The 21,710-nt window shown below is 34.5% G+C and overlaps 1 protein-coding gene across 1 annotated transcript; it reads right to left on the reverse strand.

Annotated features, from left to right (window-relative positions):
• Window positions 1-331: 331 nt before the first annotated feature.
• Window positions 332-18,841, reverse strand: LOC131874409 (grpE protein homolog 2, mitochondrial-like). The gene is made up of 5 exons (XM_059217773.1): window positions 18,806-18,841; window positions 2,617-3,102; window positions 2,232-2,399; window positions 1,949-2,077; window positions 332-788 (listed from the first exon to the last, which is right to left on the reverse strand). Exons 1-5 carry the CDS (start codon window positions 18,839-18,841, stop codon window positions 747-749), a joined length of 861 nt encoding a protein of 286 aa, XP_059073756.1. The 3' UTR covers window positions 332-746.
• Window positions 18,842-21,710: the final 2,869 nt, after the last annotated feature.

A 21,710-nucleotide genomic window follows, 5' to 3' on the forward strand; every position in this document is an offset into this window, starting at 1 on the left:
CAACCGTAAACAGAATGTAAAATATAATTCAATCACTATCTTCTAGGAATCCATATTCCTAAGAGTCATAAATATACTCCAATTAGTATATACAATGATATATTTTGAAATTCTATGTAGTTATAGTACTATCACTATGCTCTTCCTCCATTAGACAAGGGTAAATAATGACAGAAGAATCATACTACAGTGTTAGCTACTAAAAAGCATATTTGTTGGAACATGAAAAAACGCCAACATGCTTTCATGAGGACACGAAAAAAAAAATTCAGATCATGCTACCATGTTGAAATTTATTTGGAGCATTGCATCTTTATTATTGTAAATCCTATACCATCAATAGTAATGAATAATCTACACTCATATTGGAAGCAATAGTTACAGTCTACAAATAGAACTTAAATATGCTACATGAAACATGATCAAGAGATCAGACATCCCATGCATTTGTCACTTCGACAAAAATACCGGTACACAAAATTGTCACTTTAACAGCTTCTTGAAACTTCTCTGCAATAGATTAACCATGTCCTTAAATTGTACTTCCAATGCATAATATAGTTTAAAACAAAGACTATAATGAGTTTTCAATGCCAGAAAAAGCCAAAACTCTGGTCTTGAACCTACCCTTGCTAATCAGATAACTTAAGTCAACAGGAAATTGGTTGTTGCTTCAGATATCCTGAAAAAATCAAAATAATACAAAACTACTCCAAATCAGGTAGAAAAGCCTCCACAACACCAACCTAAGCAGGGCGTATAATTCTGTCATGGAGAATATAGCCGAGCTGCACATGAACCAAAAGATATGCATTAAGACCCTTAGCAAAGCAAAGGAAATCCAAGTCTTTAATCCAGCCCCAATGGGGAACAACAAGTGTTTCAAACTCTGCCATGTAACATTCAACAACCAATTTATTTTCTTATTTTCTAACATCCATTATCTTTGCTCTCCTCTCTTGTGAGACTACTAGAAGCATAGATATCTTAAATACATCCATCTCTCAAAACAATTTTTAAATAGATGTATTTCAGATATCTATGGTAGTAAATCTATCTTGAATTTCCAAAAACTCTATACTAAATCTTAAATTACTATATATCCTGATATCCATAATTGATAAGTAACTGCACAACTGTTAAAACATATATATAATATTTCACATAAATAATACAAGTTAATGCCAACGTGAAAATTCTTTGCAGATTTTAGCATCGTCCATTTATTATGAATGATTAATTCCTATTACATCATAATGCAAAGCCTATTACTGATAAGTACCTCCAAAGTGATATAATCTGAAAATTCATGCACTAAATTATATCTTAAATTTCCATAATATAACTTCAAACAAGTCTTAAATTACTATATTGATATTGCTTCTTGTTTCAAGCAACATGAATTTACAGAAAGTAATTCTGAATTAAATCTTAAATTGTTAACCATCTTAATATCAAATTTATTTAATTATTAATCTTAATAGCAATCTTCACTGATAAATTACCATTCAAATATATGGTATATATAAATATTATTTTAATTAAGGCCCCTGATATATATAAGGCTAAAACCACTACCACTTGTATTGTAACTACACAGTTGGTTAGTTTGCATGTGATTACAAGTTCCAGCCCCTCACAATAAGACTTGCAATGCTATCTCAAGCTAGCTCTATTGCTATATGCATATGAAATAACTGAAGATGTATTGCACGATTCATGATACATTACCATATTTGTGAGATGCAGGTTGAGATTAACAATGCACATTGTTTTAGCAATTAAATAAAACTAGTACACCAAAATTGTCTAAGACTTGAAATATAACCATATAATAACACCAACATCTATGCCACTGATGATTTATGTCTGTACAAATTACTGTCACCATCCCAAAGAGAATTCCTTCATACCATAAATCAAAGAAAAGATATTTTATGAGACATACCTTTAAGACCACACCCACAGTGCCAACTTCCTTACTTGCATCTGGAAATTGAAATACTGCCATATGCCTATGAGGATCAAATTGCTCATTTATTGGGTCAAACTTCTCAATTCCATACTTTTTAAACACCTGCAGTCCATACCAACATCATTAGAATAAACCTCTGCCTTAAAACCTTACTATTTCATATCTAATGAATGCTTAGATTCCCAAACTTCCTGAAACAGTTAATAGATGTTGACTTTAGCACCTAAGAAAGTTAAGGCCAGGAAAATTAGGTTACATCAGATAGTTGTTTTTCTGTCATCTCCACTCCTCCTAAGAGTGTTTTCAGAAGTGCTGCAGCACCATTTGAATCTTTTGAGGCGTCTAACTTGCTAAAGCTTTCCTTTGCAACAGATGAAGCTCTTCCCAAATTATCTGCAACATCTAACAAGCTCTTGGCAAAGCTCTGCAATGCAATATATAATAAGAATACAACAGCAGTAGATATCAGTTTACCATCTCAACAAATAATACAGCAACAGTAGGTGTAAATTTACCATATCTACAATATTTTATAAGTAGAACTCATTGAAAATATAGAATCGATCAAAACATTCCATATGTAAGTCCAAAATACTAACTCTTCGTTCAGTATATCCCTAAAAATTGACAAGAATAGGCACCTGTATTGCAAACTTTTTTGAGTTTTCTGCATCACGCCTTGTTCTATCCATGACATTTTCAACTTCTGCATAGCTCCGAAGAACCTTCTCCTGCATTGACTGAATTTCTTTGTGCTTAACCATCAATAGTTCTTCTTTCTCGTCTACAAGCCGAATCAAATCCTCTGTAGTAAGTTCCTTCTCTTCATCCGAATCTAATTCTGATTCTGACTCTGACTCATTTTTCTTCACATTATTCTTGGGCTCTGTCCGTGCTCTCTTCACAGCTTCCCCTTTTCCTACTGAGTCTGGTTTCTTTTGACTAACAGGCTCAACAGGTTCCTCTCCTTTATTCCCCAGTGAACTCTCTGTCGATGAATCTGTATTTGATTCCTTTTGTGACAAATCAGGTGATGTAACAGAGGAGGAAAAAGACAACTTCTGAGTTAAAAAAGCTGGCTGAGGTCGAGAGAAGGCTTGAATTGTTTCACAGGAACCCCACAGCAACTGCACATGAAATTTAACTTAGGTAAAACTAAACATGAATAGAAAATACAAGAACATGGCATAAACCCATATTGTTTAATAATTTCCTATTCTGGTTTGAGTTGTTGCAGATATCAAGCTAAATGGTTTAGCTTGAATAATATTCAAAAGTAATTTCTATATCCATGATATGAATATGTTGACCACCATATCCGAACCTCAAACACAAACATTATTTCTAGATATATTATTTATTATATGCTGCCCAAACTATTATCTAAGTTTTCCACGATAATCAAGAAATTTATAGCCTACTCACCATCCCAACTTCTAAGAACACATTTTTCAGAAGAAAAACATAAACATCTATCTGACCCTATAGATACCCACACTTCTGTTTGATGTAACTAAAAGCAGGGACGACCATGCTTTCAAACTCAATAAGATGCAATGAAATAAGTCAATAAAAATATCATACATAAGCAAGGCAAATGAAAAAACATTTTCCCAAAAGGCATATTTAAGAAAAATAAAATCACCATTGTATCAATAATCTTGGTTGAAAAATCATCTCTATATATGCAAGATTTAGAACACAACAATACTGCAATATACTACCAATAGACCATCGCACTATTTTTGATAAACTCTATCAAAACAAAAAAGTTCCATCAAACATGACTGTACAAAATGCATATTAACTGCAATTTTCCAGTTTAATGCAAACGTAAATACAGCCTCCTTTGATTACAAATGATATTATTATCTCTTCTGTTTGAGGACTATTATTTCTAGTAGTATACAGCCTTTTCAGAATCCATCTAGTTCAGGCATCAAATTTTGCAAGACCAAGCTCATGATTTTTCGTATTTTCGTAAGGCTATATTTTAATTTTGTCTATAAATACTATTAAGTAGAAAAAGAAAACCATTACATATATATTAGTGTGTAATTTTAAGGTTCTTGGCTTTAATATATGTCCTTCTATAGAGCTTACATGTTTTAAAGGCTGTGTATTTTTGTATCTTTGATGTCTACAATTTACCCACATAATTGTAGTTATTAGATACTTCTTTACACAACCTATAACTCTTTGCCCACTCATGATATGAAAAGTTAGTATTTTTTTTGCAAAAAGAGACATGCATCATCCATTGTGACCAAATGATACTTGTAAAGATCATGACAATAGATTTTACTAGTTATGTTTGGTTTAGCAAATATAGTCATCAAATGTAATGTCCCTCTTTGGAATATTCCTGATCTTTAACTTAAAACAATAATTTTTACTAAAAATAATAATATCTTTATCAAAGCTAAAGAATTTATGACAATATTCAGATCAATAAATCATAGCACAATACTCAAAGTCAATCATATCGTGAATTCTCTAGAAATACTTGCAAATCTGCTGAATTGAAAGTTTCATCCCTAACTCAATAGTGACAATATCAAGGGTTTTCGTCCTTAGCTTTCCAAAGAGCATGAAAGGGTTTTCTTCCTCCCAACTGTTAGACCACCTTGGAGGGTTTTTGTCCTTGACCAAGATTTGGGTTTTCATCCAAACTTGATAAGAGAAAGAAAGGGTTTCCATCCTTCCAATTCTCATGTATCCAAAAGGGATTTTGTCCTTCCAATTTGCAAGATACTACTTAGAATTCACAACTGATAACATTGCTGACTTGATGCTTCAATGAATTTCTACTTTATATTTTTTTCTGAATGAATTGATACTTAAAAATATGAATTTCTGAGTTGATTGAGTTTCTTGGATGAAACAATACCTAAATGAATTGATACTTGAATGAATTGATATTTGAATGGATGATGCTTGAATGGTTGATGTTTGAATGATTGACGCTTGAATGATTGATGTTTGAATGATTGAGATTTGAATGATTGTTGTTTGAAAGATTTGATCCTTGAATGATGAGTTGATTGATTTGATAGATTGATTGCTTGATTGCTTTTCAATGAACCGATTTGCCCTTTTCTTGAAACAGTCACCATCCTTCACAAGTAATGAGTCAGTACCCTTCTTTGCTACCGTTTTGAGAATAATAATTTATTTCCAAATTGATTGCTTGAAATAATTCCTTTATTCCCAATTGATTATTCATTGCTGATTGCTGGTCTCTTCCCAAGAAATGATCTCCTCTTTATATCTTGTTATTGAGGGAGTCACAAACTTCCACAATTACCACCCTTTGAAAGAGTACTGTTATTTTAAACCCTAGGTATGTTAACCAGATTTATCTAATTGATTATGCCCTAGGTTGTATTCAGATTTGCAGTATTTTAGTAAACCAACATAGATTAAATTGTGCTCTAGATTGTAATCAGATTTGCAATATTTAGTAAGCCAACATAAATCATAAATAGAACAGAAGACAAACAAGCATACCCTGGGAAAACCTCCAAGGAGGAAAAACCCAGCATGAAAGACCCACAGGTCAGATTATATATTCTCCTCTAAAATATAAGTACAATACTTAGCTTGAATATGATCTTCACATATCAGATCTATCCTTGTATGCTTCAATGACTTGCATCATAATCTACTATGTCACTTTGGACAATTTCGCACCAAGCTGAATAAGTTCGCACTTTTCCTTAAGTTCGCACAGCAGAGCTAAATCGCCTTTTGATATGATTAAACTTGATTGAAATGACTTGCAAATTGTCATTTACTTATATGCATCTTTATTCCTTTTAAGTCGACCTCCTTATTATTTTTGGTGCTAATGTTATTTTGGAGTTTATTTAGCGTGGCATGGAGAATAAGGGTGGGGTCACGTTATTTTAGGGTAGGACCCGGTCCTAAAAGGGGGTTTGGATGTTGCCTTAAGGCAATCCGAACCCCTATACCCCTAGTTACAATCAACACTCCCTCTTAACTAGGGAGGAGGAGAATACATAATCTGAACCTTTTAAGTTCCATCTAGCACACAAGCATAGAATGGATCTAGCACACAAGCATAGAATTACATCTCCCACCTAGCACACAAGCATAGGATGGTTCTAGCACACAAGCATATAAAGTGTAATACACCACTGGGTCTTTACATTATTACAATAATCCATCTAGCACACAAGCATAGATTGGATGAAATTCATTCTTGCACACAAGCAAAGAATGATTCAAAGTGCTACCAATAGTCACTGAGATTGAAGCTCCCTCTCAATCAGGGTTCCGTTTTCCATGACACCAAGTCTATCTCTGAAGTACTTGAACTTCACTCTGGATAAGGGTTTGGTGAGGATGTCAGCAATCTGTTCATTTGTGCTAATGTACTTTAGATGAATGGAGCCTCTCTGTACCATATCCCGAATGTAATGATAGTGTGTTTCCACATGTTTGGACCGATCATGAAATACAGGATTTACTGACATCTTTATACAACTTTGATTATCACAATGAATGGTGGTAGGATCATTGACTTGACCAAATAATCCAACAAGGAGCTTACGAAGCCACACTGCTTCTCTGGATGCAACAGATGCGACAATGTACTCAGCTTCTGTAGTGCTTAATGCTACCGAAGATTGCTTTCTGCATGCCCAAGAGATCACTGCGGAGCCCAAGTTGAAGAAGATGCCTGAAATGCTTTTCCTGTCCTTGACACTTCCTGCCCAATCTGAATCTGAGTAGCCTTTCAGGAGGATTGGGGTATTAAGTGAATACTTCAGCCCATAACCAATTGTGCCACGCAGGTATCTTAGAATGTGCTTGGCAGCAACCAGGTGAACATGTTTAGGTGAGCTCATGAACTGACTGAGAGCATTCACAACATAATAGATATCTGGCCTAGTATTGACTAGGTACATCAGGGAGCTAATCAACTGCTTGTACTCAGAAGGATCTGCAAAATCCAAGTTAGCTGCAGAAACACTTAACTTCTTTAGGTTAGATTCCATAGGAGTACGCATAGGTTTACAATCTATCATTCTAAATATTTTCAAAATGTCAATAGTGTATTTTCCCTGACTTAGAAAGATTTCATTAGCTCTTTGCCATACTTCTAACCCTAGGAAGTAGTGCATTAGACCTAAATCCTTCATTTCAAATTCTGAGGCTAATTCCTTTTTACATCTTATGATTAATTTATTTTCACCTGTGAGAAATAAATCATCTACATACAAAACTAAAACAAGCATCTCATCATTATAAATTTTCAAGTAAATGTTAGCATCAGCATCATTCTTGGAAAACCCTAAACTTAGTAAGTACTTATCAATTCTTTTATACCAAGCGTGAGGAGCCTGTTTGAGCCCATATAAAGCTTTCTTCAACCTGCAAATATGAGAATCTCTTTTATGGATTACATAACCTTCTAGTTGCTCAATATAGACTTCCTCCTCAATGACACCATTAAGGAAGGCTGTCTTAACGTCCATTTGATGCAGCTCCCAACCTTTGGCTGCAACAATAGCTATTATAGACCTAATAGAGGTATATCTAGCAACAGGGGCAAAGGTTTCTTCATAATCTATTCCTTCCTTTTGAGAAAAACCATGAGCTACAAACCTAGCTTTATATTTTTCAATACTACCATTAGCATTATGTTTAATTTTAAACAACCATTTAGAGGAAACGACAGACTTACCTTTGGGTTTGGGTACGATGTCCCAAACATCATTCTTGATGATAGACCCATACTCTTCATCCATGGCTAATTTCCAAGCATGATGGGACATAGCTTCTCCGATATTGTGGGGTTCAGACTCAATTATATTGCACATCACAGAAATGTAGTTGGTGTGATTTTGGACACTCTTGCTATTTTTGAAGGTTACTCTGGGACCAACAAACCCTTCAGCATCTTGAATTGTATTTCTAACCCAAAGTGGTCTCTTCTTGCAGACCACAATATCCTGAGGTATATCGGTAGATTGCATGGGTTCTGATGAGTCATTCTGAACTTCCTGATCTGGAAGATCAGTAGACTCCTCCTGTAACTCAGGGTTAGCATCAACAATTGAATCTTGTTTTTCCATCACCATATCATCATTGTTGATTAATGAACCTTTAGATCTTTTGAAAGCAATATCTTCTTCAAAAGTTACATCTCTACTTACCTCAACATACCTTTGACCTGAAATGTAGATCCTGAAGGCTTTGGAAGATTCGCTGTATCCTACAAGGATGCCTTTCTTTCCAGATGGATCCAACTTGGTTCATTTTTCTTTAGGCACATGAACATACACAGGGCTTCCAAATATCCTTAGGTGACTGATGTCTGGTTTGATTCTTGAAAAGGCTTCTTTAGGTGTCACATTCTTTAGGACTTGATGAGGACATCTATTCTGAATATAAACTGCGGTTTTGGATGCTTATGCCCATAGAAAAGGTTGCAAGTCCTGATCATGTATCATGGCTCTTGCAGCTTCAACAATGGTCCCGTTCTTTCTTTTAGCAACTCCATTTTGCTGAGGGTTGTAGGGAACACAGAACTTCCTCTTAATTCCTGCTTTAATACAAAAGTCATAGAAACTACCTGAGGTGTATTCACCTCCATTGTCAGACCTCAAACATTTAATTCGATTTCCTGTAGTATTTTCAACTAAGGCTTTGAATTCTTTAAATTTGTTTAAGACTTCTTCAGACTCTTTAGTTTTAAGAAAATAGATCCATGTTTTCCTAGAGAAATCATCTATGAAGATAACATAATATAGGAAACCGCTAGGAGATGCTACTGACATAGGACCACATAAATCTGAATGAATAAGCTCTAACCTTTCTTTAGCCCTACTATCGCTTTTATGAAAGGGATTCTTTACATTCTTACCCATTGCACAACCTTTACAAGCATCATCATGAGATAAACTGAGATTAGGCATACCTTTGACCATTTTACCGAGAGTGGGAAGAGCTTGAAAGTGAAGATGACCCAATCTTCTATGCCATAGCTCACATGATTCAGGGGTCTCATGAATGAGAGCTTGAATTGGATTAGCTGCAAGCTTATATAAACTATCACATCTATTTCCAATAATACGAGTAGATTTGAAGTTAGATTTCTTAGACCAAGCGAGTACTTTCCCTTCAGAAAATGCTATTTGCAAACCCTTATCTTCTAAAGCAGAAATGGAAATAAGATTTCTTTTAATACCAGGTACAAATAGAATATCACAAAGTTGTAAGGAAATACCAGAATCTAATTTTAAAGAGGTAGTGCAATAACCTTTTACCGAGTATCGAGCATCATCACCGATTACTACATGAAGATTGGTGTCTTTTTCAATCAGGTCTGAGAGATGCTCACTAAATCCTGAGATGTGTCTGGAAGCACCACTGTCAAGTATCCACGTATTGCTGTCTGTAGGAACATTGCTGGAAAGAGCAGAGATAAGAAGGTAGTCTTCACTTTGTTCGACAACTTCATTTAAGTTAGCTTCCCTTTCCTTTGGGTCATTTTGACAATCTCTGGCATAGTGACCATACTTATCACATTTGAAGCAACGAATGTGAGAGGAATCTCTTGCCTTTTTCCTTGGATCATAGGAGGAGGATCTAAAATCTTTGCTTCTCTTTTCTTTCTTCCAATGACCACCTTTCTTAGATTTAGATAAGAGAACATGATTATCTTTGAGAGAGTTCTTGAATTTTCCTCTTACCTCAATTCGAGATTCCTCTTCGATGCAATCAGATTGAAGACGCTCAAAGTTGGGATGATCGGCTCTTCCACCAATGCTATGAATGAATGGTTCCCATTCATCTGGTAGACCATTTAATGCAATCATAACAAGGTCTTTATCTGAGATTTGGCAATCAAGAGTGCTTAGCTTGTCCTTTAGTTCATTGATCTTCATGAAGTAGGCTATGATTGAGTCTTCTTTCATTTTCATGTGAAGAAGTTGCTGTCTTAGGGCAAGAGCCCTACTGAGATTGTTGACTTCATAGATCCCTTCCAAGTGTTTGATCATTTCTCTGGCAGATGTAAACTTTGATATGACAGTGACAAGATGGTTCTTGACGGACTCAATTATGATCCTTCTAGCCTTGAGGGAATCTTTCTTGAACAGTTTCAGCTCTTCAGCATCTTCTGGAGGAGACAACCTTTCTTCTTCTACAAATTTCAATAGGTCATTTTCTTCAAGGATCAACAGAATACGAACTTTCCAAGCAGCAAAATCAATGGCTCCCTCAAGCCTATCTTCAGCCTTCAAACTTGACATCTTTAATCTGAACACAAACAACAGCTATATGCAACAATCGATTTGCTAAAATCAGAAGTTAGTTACACCTAGAGCTCCGATACCATGTTATTTTAAATCCTAGGTATGTTAACCAGATTTATCTAATTGATTATGCCCTAGGTTGTATTCAGATTTGCAGTATTTTAGTAAACCAACATAGATTAAATTGTGCTCTAGATTGTAATCAGATTTGCAATACTTAGTAAGCCAACATAAATCAGAAATAGAACAGAAGACAAACAAGCATACCCTGGGAAAACCTCCAAGGAGGGAAAACCCAGCATGAAAGACCCACAGGTCAGATTATATATTCTCCTCTAAAATATAAGTACAATACTTAGCTCGAATCTGATCTTCACATATTAGATCAGATCTGTCCTTGTATGCTTCAATGACTTGCATCAAAATCTACTATGTCCCTTTGGACAATTTCGCACCAAGCTGAATAAGTTCACACTTTTCCTTAAGTTCGCACAACAGAGCTAAATCGCCTTTTGATATGATTAAACTTGATTGAAATGACTTGCAAATTGTCATTTACTTATATGCATCTTTATTCCTTTTAAGTCAGCCTCCTTATTATTTTTCGTGCTAATGTTATTTTGGAGTTTATTTAGCATGGCATGGAGAATAAGGGTGGGGTCACGTTATTTTAGGGTAGGACCCGGTCCTAAAAGGGGATTTGGATGTTGCCTTAAGGCAATCCGAACCCCTATACCCCTAGTTACAATCAACAAGTACAACCCTTTATTCTTAATCACTATTTTAAACTCATAGTTTAATTTTAATTTTAATTGAATCTCCTTTATTTTAGGAAATCGCTGCCCTTGGTATTCTTTAATTTAACCTTGGTCAACTCCCTATAAAGGATTGCTACCATCTTAATTTAAATGCCTTGGTTATAAAATTAAGGGCTGCAATAATGAATTGTATTAAGGCTGTGATCTCTTGTAATTGGCAGAGTGTTGGTGTGTGTTTTATGCACGCGCAACTCATAATAAAATACCCAAAGATGTCCTACTCTCTCTTGATCAAAATCTTCTATATGCTAAACAGATGGACTGTGTGATCACAAAGGCGACTCCAAGGTTCCAAATTCATGTGGATAGTCTCAGTTGGTTCGTTGTGATATGATGGTAATCTCAAGGGGGATTTACACAATTGTTCGAGGAGTGAATGAATCAAAGGATTTTGTTGATTGCCAACACTTGTAACTTTCTCTTTTTTGAAAAAGTTTTGCAATAAGTTCTTTTCAATCCTACTTCTACTAAGACTTGGACAAAAGGGGGCAAAAGGGAGGGTTTCAGAAGATAATTCTAACCCTAGGTTAATCCTATGAACTTTGGAGACAGAAATTGCCAAAAGTGGAATTCAAAACCAATTCTTGTTTAGCCAAATTCAACAGCTACACAAGAATGGTGCTATCTTCTAAGGAATTCAAAAGATTTTCATATCATTGATATTCACCAACATTTCGAACAATGAATATAGCAATAGAAGTTAAGTTTTCATTTATTGGTTCAAGCTAACTTTGCACAATAATTGAAAATCATCCAATTATCAAAAGTATGAACACATCCATTCCACATTAAGCAATTCTATCAAATCCTTCATTCAATCTATCAACTTGAAAATGAAATATATTCTATTGAGAGCCAAGAAACCATGCTAACTTGCAAAAGTAGACAAAAATTCACCAACAATTGAACAATGAATAATGTCTTAGCACTTAAGAAGTATCACTACAACAATTTCTCCAAAATCTCTCCCTTTACAAATGAGGAGTGTTGAAATTAGACTTTCAGATTTAATGGAAAACTCAGAAATTGAATCTTAATTGATTTGCTGTTTAGTTTAGTGACTTTCAGAATTAGGCATAAACATAAAAATGAACAATAATGAAACATGGCATACAAATACCCTAATAAAACCTCCTAAGAGGAAAAACCCAGCAATAAAGACCCACAGGTCTGATTATGCATTCAATTCCAAAAGGTAACAATGTGTACTTAGCTGCAACTCAGATCTGAGATCTGTATTCTGCACACTTGCATAAATCTGATCTGCTTCTTTATCATGAACAGGTTTGCACTAGGTTCGTACTTCCACAGGGAATAAGTCTGCCCTTTCAAGTGAATATATTTGCTTCAGGTCTGTATCAAATCTGTACCTTGAAGAACTTGCTATCAACAACAACAAAGTATTAGATCTGCACCTTGAGGGACTTGCTATCAACAACAACAATATTCGATATGATCTTGAACAAATTCGCTATAATCTCCTTCAATAGATTCGCCAAGCTCAGTAACAACTTTCGCACCTTTAAAGAAGATATCCTTTTTCGCTGTTTGTGTGTGTATTGAATGGCAAATGACTTTGTTGTATATGAGTTCTAACGTGCAAGTTTTCCTTTAGGGTCGGCCCCATATTTTGGCGCCCATATTTTATATTTAACCTTCACACGTTACCTTAATTGTTCTGCCCTATTTAAGGGTCACACGCTACGTGGGAATAGGACCCAACTGAGTCTCCACGTTACATCAAGAAGAAGGGCCCAACCCTATAAGGATTCGAATCCTTATTTATTTTCCTCACTAAGTTACAATAAACTAACAAGGAGTAGGGTTTATATAGACACACCATTACAAAGCAACAAACCAAATTGATAAAAGATCAACGGCCAAGATTAAAACATTAAAGCCCTAATTAGGGTTTGTTACAATAGTTATCCAAAGTGGGCCAATGAGAAATAAACAACTATTAAATCCAACTTTCTTCGAGAAGTGGGCGTCCCTTATCCTCTTCTTTGACAGAAAATTCGATGAACCTAGTCACTATGGGACCCAACTCTTCCATTGGGACACTTGGCATAATGTCGACCTTGTATTCCATCAAGTCCATCTTATCAGCTTTCGAAGACCATCCTCAATGTTGCTTCCAGATTGGATTTGCGGAAGTGAAGAAGCTGCTTTGAACTTTGGCCTTCAGGTTTTCTACATTCATGTCCTTGTCTTGAACTATTTCCTACTCAAGCACATCAGAGACTACGACGAAGACCTTGTCTTGGATTACTTTGATCATTTCTTCTATTTTGGCATCATCAATCTTCATCTTTTCCAATTAATATTTATGGATTAAGGAATTTTTCTTTGCCTTCTTCTTTTCTTGAAGTCTTCGAGGTCCACATGACCAAGGTTGGTATCCCCAACCCTCATCATGATCTTGGACTCTAGTTTTAGTTCTTTGTTATTGAACCTCATCTACACGTTTTTTTGAAATCCTTCCTTGAGTTGACATCTACCACCTGAAAATCATGAAAATTTTCTAAGTTAAAAAAAGTAATAAGGGAGTTTAAAGTTCATTTCCAACCTGGAATACAAAGTTTGAAGGAACTCAGAAGGATAATTCTGATTTAACTTATGAAATTCCAGAAATTGTAACCGAAATCAGTCTTTAGAAATTTTGAAAATCAGACTTAGAAAAAAGCATAAAAAGCAAGATTATTTGAAAATGAAAAATTCTCTTGCAAATCTAAAATCTTAGGAATTCCAAATGAAAGAAATCTTTGAAGTTTGAAAGAAATTGGAATTCTAAAAAAAAATCTGCCTTCAAAATTGTAAAAAGCAACATGCTCTCTTCAGTGATATTCAAAGAATTTGAAGTGGAAAATCCGTGTGCAAGTCTGAGAATCAGAAATTCAGACTAAAAGAAGGAAGTCTTGAAGTGCAAACTGAACATGAAACTCTGAAAAATCTACCTTATAAATTTTTATAAACCTGAAAATATTAAAGAAATTCTTCAAAAGAATTGCTTCCAACTTGGCCTGATTTCTTCCTTAAATCGCCTTGCACCTGAAATTCACTTTGAAAATCCACCTTGCAACTTGAAAGATATTCTTTCTCGAGCTCCAATTTTCAAATCTGAGAAGCAACTTGTGAATGAATGAATGCCAATGTCTAAGTTTATAGAGAATTCAATCCTTGCCTACCTTTGTTTTTTTGTTTTAATTTCAATGGCAATTTCTTCCCTTCTAGAAGCTCTCCTCTTTAACCAAATTCTTTTTTCCTCTCTTTCAACACTTTGCCAAAATTCTCAAACTCTTCTCACTTAGCTTGGGCGGACTTCATCTTTGATCAAGGCATTTTCCAACCATCCTGGGCAGACTTCATGCATGGTTGAGGAAGTTTTTCATGTCCCAAGGCGAACTTTTGCTCGACTTCAAGAATTTCTCCTCACACCTTGGGTGGACTTACTATGAGGATAGGGAATTTTGCCAAAGCGTAGGTGGACTTTGCATGAGCACAAGGAAATTTCTTCTAGCATGGGCAGACTTTGACATTGATTGGAAATTTTACTCACCATGCCATGTTGAACTTCATCATTGATTGGAAATTTTACCAAGTTGCCACACCTAGCCAAAATTCTGACTTTTTCTCTTCTCAAAATACCAACACTCAACCATTTTTCTCACCCATTCCTAGGGCGGACTTCATGCTGCTTGGAGGAAGTTTTCCACTTGCCATGGGTGGACTTGATGATAGAAAAGGATTATGCACACATCCCTAGGCAGACTTTGGCAAGGGTAAGGAAATTTTCACCAAGGCATGGGCGGACTTTGCCATTGAACAAGAAATTATTCCCTTCATGCCATGGCAAACTTGAAGTGGCTTTGGAAACTTTACCATAGGGAGGGCAGACTTGGTGTTGGCACAAGAATTTTATGCTTCCCTAGGGCAGACTTCATCATGAAACAAGAAATTCTTCCATGGATAGACATTCTTCATGGTTTAAACAAAGAACTTCTTGATCCAAGTTCTAGACTTGGCCATTTTTCATGATCTTCAATTAGCCTTATGGAAAATATCCTCTAGATTCAAAAGCAACTTCATATCTAATTTGTTCTAGATGAAACTTCTTGACTTGACTCTTTTCCTGACTTTGAAACCATCTGTGATCTTGAAAAAAAAAAAAAAAAGCAACCTTTTATTTTTAGAAAGAAAAAGCAGACCAAAAAAGCAAGTTCCTAGATTGGCCCCAAATTGTAAAAAACAAAACTTTCTAAATTTAGAAAAAAAAACAAAAAAAAAAATCCTAAAAAATAGGAAGTTGTCAGAATTGACCCCGAGAAATTGCGATTTTACTCCTTCAACCTATTTGAGCACATCCGTAGCATCAAAACGCCCTTTTGACCACTCCTCATTAAATTTGATGAATCCTCCAATTTTTGAAAAACTTGACTCATTTGTAGAGGAGAGAGACTGGAGACAAAACCCCACAACGCCAAAACACTACCCTAAAAAGTGAAAACAAGGGGGGCCCCATTTGCAATGGGATGATGTGTGAAAACGTCACAACATGGAGGAATGCCATCAAAAGACAAAATGAAAGGTCAACTTTATATTTCAAACCACCTACCTTTCCATAAATCATTTGGTCCCCATCAAATTCTACATTGAAAGCAAGAGCTAGATGATTGTGACAATCAAGGGATGTATTTGTGAATCTTATATTTGAATCACATAGATCTTGCCTTCTAGAGAGCTCAATATAAACTCAGCTTTGTAAACACAATATATAAGTAATACTAGTTTATTAAAACATTGTGGACTTGAGTTAGATTTTTAAAAACATATGTAGACCATGTTTTAATTTTTTATTAAAATAATATAAAACTAGCACTTGCACCAAAAGAAGGTGCAATGGTTATGTTGATAATAAAATATACTTGAATAATATATTGGAGGGTACAAATCACAAAATATGAAAACTATATTAGTGCCAATTATTTATAATATAAATTAAGATGACCTTGTCATTCATTGATGTCAAATAGGAGGGAACAAAATGGGTTATAAGATTGATGATTGGATTTCATTTCCAATTAATTTTTTCTAGCTAATAATATTTAATTAATTCAATCACCTACCCCTTCTCATCTTCTTCTATGTCAACTATCTACTATTGTATTTAAAAATATCACATAATTATTAAATAATTTTGACTACAAATAATATTGATTAAAATAATAATAATGTTAGATTTTGCAAGGGCCTTTATAATCCACTTGTTAATACAAGATACCACACTCCATGGAATTGATTCTAAAGTCCCTTGCAAAATCTAGAATATGCTACATTAAAGCAAGATAGGACGTAAATGCCATTTTCACTATTTGAAGAGTGATTCACAAAAATGGTACTTAATATCTAAAAGGCTTCCTTCCACTTTTACAAAATTTCATTTAAACCAAAATACGTAACCATCCCATCTTATAAGACTTAATACATCAATATAGTTGTACATAAAATTTGGTAATGATAGTCTAAAATACAGAAGCAAACAAATAAAAGACTTATTGTAATGAGTCAACATATAACAAAATGGAGTTTGTATGCTGAAAAGCGTGGAATTTGCAAAACAAGACACAAACAACTCAAGCACACCAATGAAACATTATGTTAGAGATCAATGAAACATAAAACATAAGTAAATGAAAAAAAATCTCTAAGCACATCTCATTGTTCTCTATCTCCAAGGATCCTTCAAATCAAGGTGGATCTCAGCTTGGAAGAGTACTTGATTTCTAGGATGACTACCTAAAGAATGAGGGATACATGATAAAAGATCTAAATGCAAGTGAAACTAAGATCTTAGCATGATATGGATATGAAAAGCTATGATATGGTGCAAGATGATGAGATTAAAATGAAGATTATGCTAGTATGATATGCTATCCTAACATGATAATGCTATGATAATACTAAGTTATGATAAAGAAACTAACATGCTATGATAATGCTATTATACTATGCTAACATGCTATGCTATGCTAACATGATAATTCCAATACTACAATGCTCCTAAATGCTTAAGCTTGAAAAGAGAGGCAAATGAGACTCCTTGATAACTTGCACACAAGAAAAAGCCATTATTATCATGGAGATGTTTAGTTCTATTGCATTTAAGATGCAATAGAACTAAAAAAGCCATTAAATTTATCATTATTTCTAAGATGCAAAACCTTCGACAGAGTATATCAAAACTGGTATCTGACCAACTGAAAAAGCCATCAAATTTATCATGGAGATGTTTAGTTCTATTACATTTAAAACCGTACAGGCGATTCGTAGAGGGGTTCATTTCACGAATTTTCTCTATCCTTATGTTGAGAGAACAAAATTGTCTATATTACATTTATTATCATAATATGAGAGCTGCCCAACTAGAAAAGATGTTATCAAAAGGCTCGTTCAAGAAATTCTCACTAGATCACAAGGAAGATGAAAAGAGCTCAAATTATTTTTAAATGATTGCAAAGAGTTAACCTTCATGATTGACCACTATTTTGAACTAGTTTCAACAACATCTAAATTAATTGTTTTTCCCTTTGTTAGTGTATTGAAGAGATTACTAATCTAGATAAAGTTAGCAGTTGTTGTCACATTTTCTTTTGTTAAAAGAAAAAATAAATAATCTAATAAATAAAAGCACCAACATGCATTTCACTAATAATAAGAGGGCGTTTTCCTCTCTTTTGACAACCACATTTTGAGTATCCTTATGCTGTTTGAATTACTTCATCATTGCCATCATTTTTCTAATCATCTTGCTTTCAATATACTTGCATTTATTGTTGAGAGCCACATACATTTGATTGAAGGAGAAAGAAAAACAATGGAAGAGAATGGAAGAAGTGCTCGTATTAGTTTGCGTTTGTTTTAAGCATTTTGTTTTCATACTTCTATTCATGTGATTAGAGTTATTTTCATGATGTTTGCTTTTGTGGTTGGCTTTATGATGTCATTATGTTTTTAACTGAATTCCTAATCTACAGTTATTATTCTTAATATGAAAATACTTAATGTTCTTTCTCAAGAAAAATCTAGGTTAAGAAATATTGTAATTTTCTTCACTGTCATGGATATCTCCAAGGTCTTGACAAGGAAATACATGGATGAATGGATCAAGAATATAGGGGTTAAAATGATTTCTATTAAGGTTTCCTTTCACATAATGATTCTATTAGAGTTATCTTTTATTAACTAATAATTATTTATTTAATTATTAGTCTATTAAACTCTACGCTTAAGCTAAACTTAGACATTTAATAAATATTATAGGTATTTAATAATTATTCTAATTATTAAATACACATTATCCCTTTAGGGTTTCTTTAAGGTTGCATTTCTTTAGGGTTTCTATTATCCTTTTATAAGGATTGTATTGTACTTGTTCATTCAATTGATTCCCTTTCTGAATGATAATTTTCTTCTTCAAAACATTTATGCTTTTTTTCTTTATGTGCCTCCATTCTTCTCTTGTGACAGGTATTTGCATGCAGGTGTTCTTGGGATCTCTGAAGTTGTATTTCCTCAACTTCTTTGTGGTATCAGAGCCTACATCTGTTGCTGCTTGTTCCTGATTTTTCAGAAGATTTTTTGGAGGAGGGTTTCAAGCTTTTCAGAGTTTTTTATTGGATCTAGGGTAGCTGTTTAGTTTCTAATTATTTTGGGCTCAAACGGACCTCATCGTTGAGCTCAGAATGCCTCAAAACCCCCATTTCCATTTAAAATTTATCAAATTTTGACAAATTTTTGTTCTAAAATTTTTTCTTTGGTTTTGCCTTTTTTGGCACGAATTTCGAGAAATTCATGAAAAGAAATCATTAAAAAAACAAAATTTAGAGCAGTTTGGGCAAAAAAAGACCTCACCGTTGGCTTTTGAAGGGCATTTCCAGTCATTTTGATATATAATTCGACCTATTTCGGTGACAAGTGCATCTGGGCCATGATTTTTTCATTGGCACACTTTACAAGACACAAAAATTCGTACAACTGTACCTGCAAATGCGTCAGAAAATTTTCATTAAAAAAAAAAAAAAATTTCTTTTTTTTTACCCTTTTTATGCCCTAAAAGAGAGGTTTTTTCTTTTGGCCATATCTTGGTCATACGAAGGTGCTTTTTCAAAAACTTTATATCGTCGGAAAGCTCTTTTCGATCTCTCTTCAGATCTAGAGGTTTGATCTTCCGATTTTTCTTTCTTAATGGTGTTTTTTTCTGTCAAATCCAGAAGTTCCTTTTTGCACTCCGGGAGACATAACTTGAGCATCTGAACTTCATTTTTTGAAAACTTTATATAGTTCGAAAGCTTGTTCTGTGCACTTTTTAGCCATATGAGTTTTCTTTCCAGATTCTGCTCTAGGAATATTTTATTCAATTTTTTGTTTTTCAACACTCTGGTAAATATCTTGGATGTTTCAGGTCCTGAGATCTCTTTCTTTGAGTAGGATGTCTCAATTTTTGGCTGTTCTTTCTGTTTCGAGTCTTCTTATCATTGTAGCTTTTTATTTATGCAAATGCACAGAGATAAAGTGCCATCATGCATTGTTTACAATATTGAAGGCAAATTCTTTGCCTGTGATATTGAGATTTTAGGGGGTTTTAACTCTTGCTACCTTTGTTGTAAAAAGGGTCACATTCACAAAAGTTGTCCATTGTTAGCAATAGGTCAATTGGTAACAGTAACCCTAACAAACTTTCCAAATCAATTGACAATATCAACCCTAATGGCTCTACCAATAACCATAATCATGTAGGATAATTTCCTTGAGGACAAGCCATGGATAGAAAACAAGATCATGGCAACACCGCCTTAGGGAAACAACTTTTTTTTGAAAAATATCTAAATTCTCATAATGAAATCCTAGCCTCAAAGTTGGAATCACTAAGTAAGGCAATTATCCTTACTTGTAACAATTTTATTTTCTTTGCTGGGTAGAAGAACAAAATTGCTACTCAACCTATTGATTCCACTCTGATAGGTGGTGAGTTCAATACTAACCCCTTGCCATATTTGGCTATTAAGAAATCACTCTCTCAATTTCATTAAATTTCCCAAGAGAAGGAAGGCTTCTCATATGGTAAACATCGTAGACCTCAGAAGAAGAACACCCAACAAATTGCCCTGGACAAGATTACGACGAACATTGCTGAGAAGATGTTGGCCTCCTTGGTGTAGACAACATAGAGGATAAGGTTCCTAATTTTGAGACTCTTGATCCCCCTTTGAAGACCACTTTTGACCTTCTCCATAACCAAGGATCCCTAGTCAAAGCTATTATTCAAGAATTTGAAAGTTAGGGATCGAATAATAAGGACCCTTAAGGGAGTGGTAGGATAGTGACCACTCTTCCTATGAATAACTTGAAATTATCCAACGATTTCGGTTCTCTGGTTGACTCAAGGGAGATATAGATACTGTGTGCGAGAAAAGTGGTGCAATGAAACGAAAATTACGAAATCATGACTAGTCCACACACCAATGGGACTCTTGGTGCAAGTTATGGAGCTATATGGAATAGCTCAACTTCCCAAGGGATGTTCCATTGTTCTCTATCTCACAAGACCCCTTAAGCCAATGCCTTTGCTCTCAGATCACTGAGCAAAGTGACTTAGGGATGACAATCATGAGAATGAGGGATGTTTTGATCAATCTAACATGAATGCAATCCTAATGTGCATGATATTAATAAAAGATGACCTAAACTAGCATGCATATGATGATAAGATGAAAGGATTAGTAGAAAAACTATCCTATCATATCACACTAGTCTACCATGATTATACAAATAAAGATGTTATGATTATTTCTATCAAAGAGAGACTAAATGCTAGATAAAGATGATTTATATGCTTAGTAAAATGTCTATAAGTGTGATGCTAAGACTTGGATCTCAGAATGATAGAAGAAGAGCTCTATTTATAGGAAAAAACATGGCAATGAAGGGTCAAGATTGGATGATCCTATCAAGGGTCGGGATTGAAAGTTATCAATCCATGTTTACAATTCTCACCAATGAAATGGTGACAATTGTCAATAAGAGACTGCTTGAGAGGAGATGTAAGAAGCATTAAATGCTTGAGAAGACCTCATGGTTACCTTAGAAGGTAAGGGTTAAGGTTAGGTTAAGATTACCTATTGGACAAAGCTTTTACCCAAAGGATAAATTCTTGTGCAAGGGTTAAAGGAGTAACCATGGTCAAAGCAATGAATGCTTGATGAGACCCTATGGTTAGATGAGGGTTGAGTTAGGCAAAAAGTCTCCAACCATGTAAGAAGGTTGAGTTAACCATTAATGGTTATGCAAGAGACTTAAATGGTTAACTTGTTGAGGACATAAAGCCTTTAATGGTTATTGAATACTTTAAGGGTTTGAGAAGTGACTTCCCTTATTTAGGGATGTGACAATATTTAGGGGATGGGTTAGGCTAATTTAGAAGGGATTAGAAGAATCTAGAAGGGGTTTAGAGAGGCAAATGGGAGATGTAGGAGAATGCAAGTGGATGGGGGGTAATTAAAATAAATTGTTTTATTTCAACAAAATAGATGCAAGTGGGGGATTTCAATAAATTAGATTTATTTATTTGAA

This window comes from Cryptomeria japonica, chromosome 3, assembly GCF_030272615.1.
Source record: "Cryptomeria japonica chromosome 3, Sugi_1.0, whole genome shotgun sequence".
Classification (NCBI taxonomy): Eukaryota; Viridiplantae; Streptophyta; class Pinopsida; order Cupressales; family Cupressaceae; genus Cryptomeria; species Cryptomeria japonica.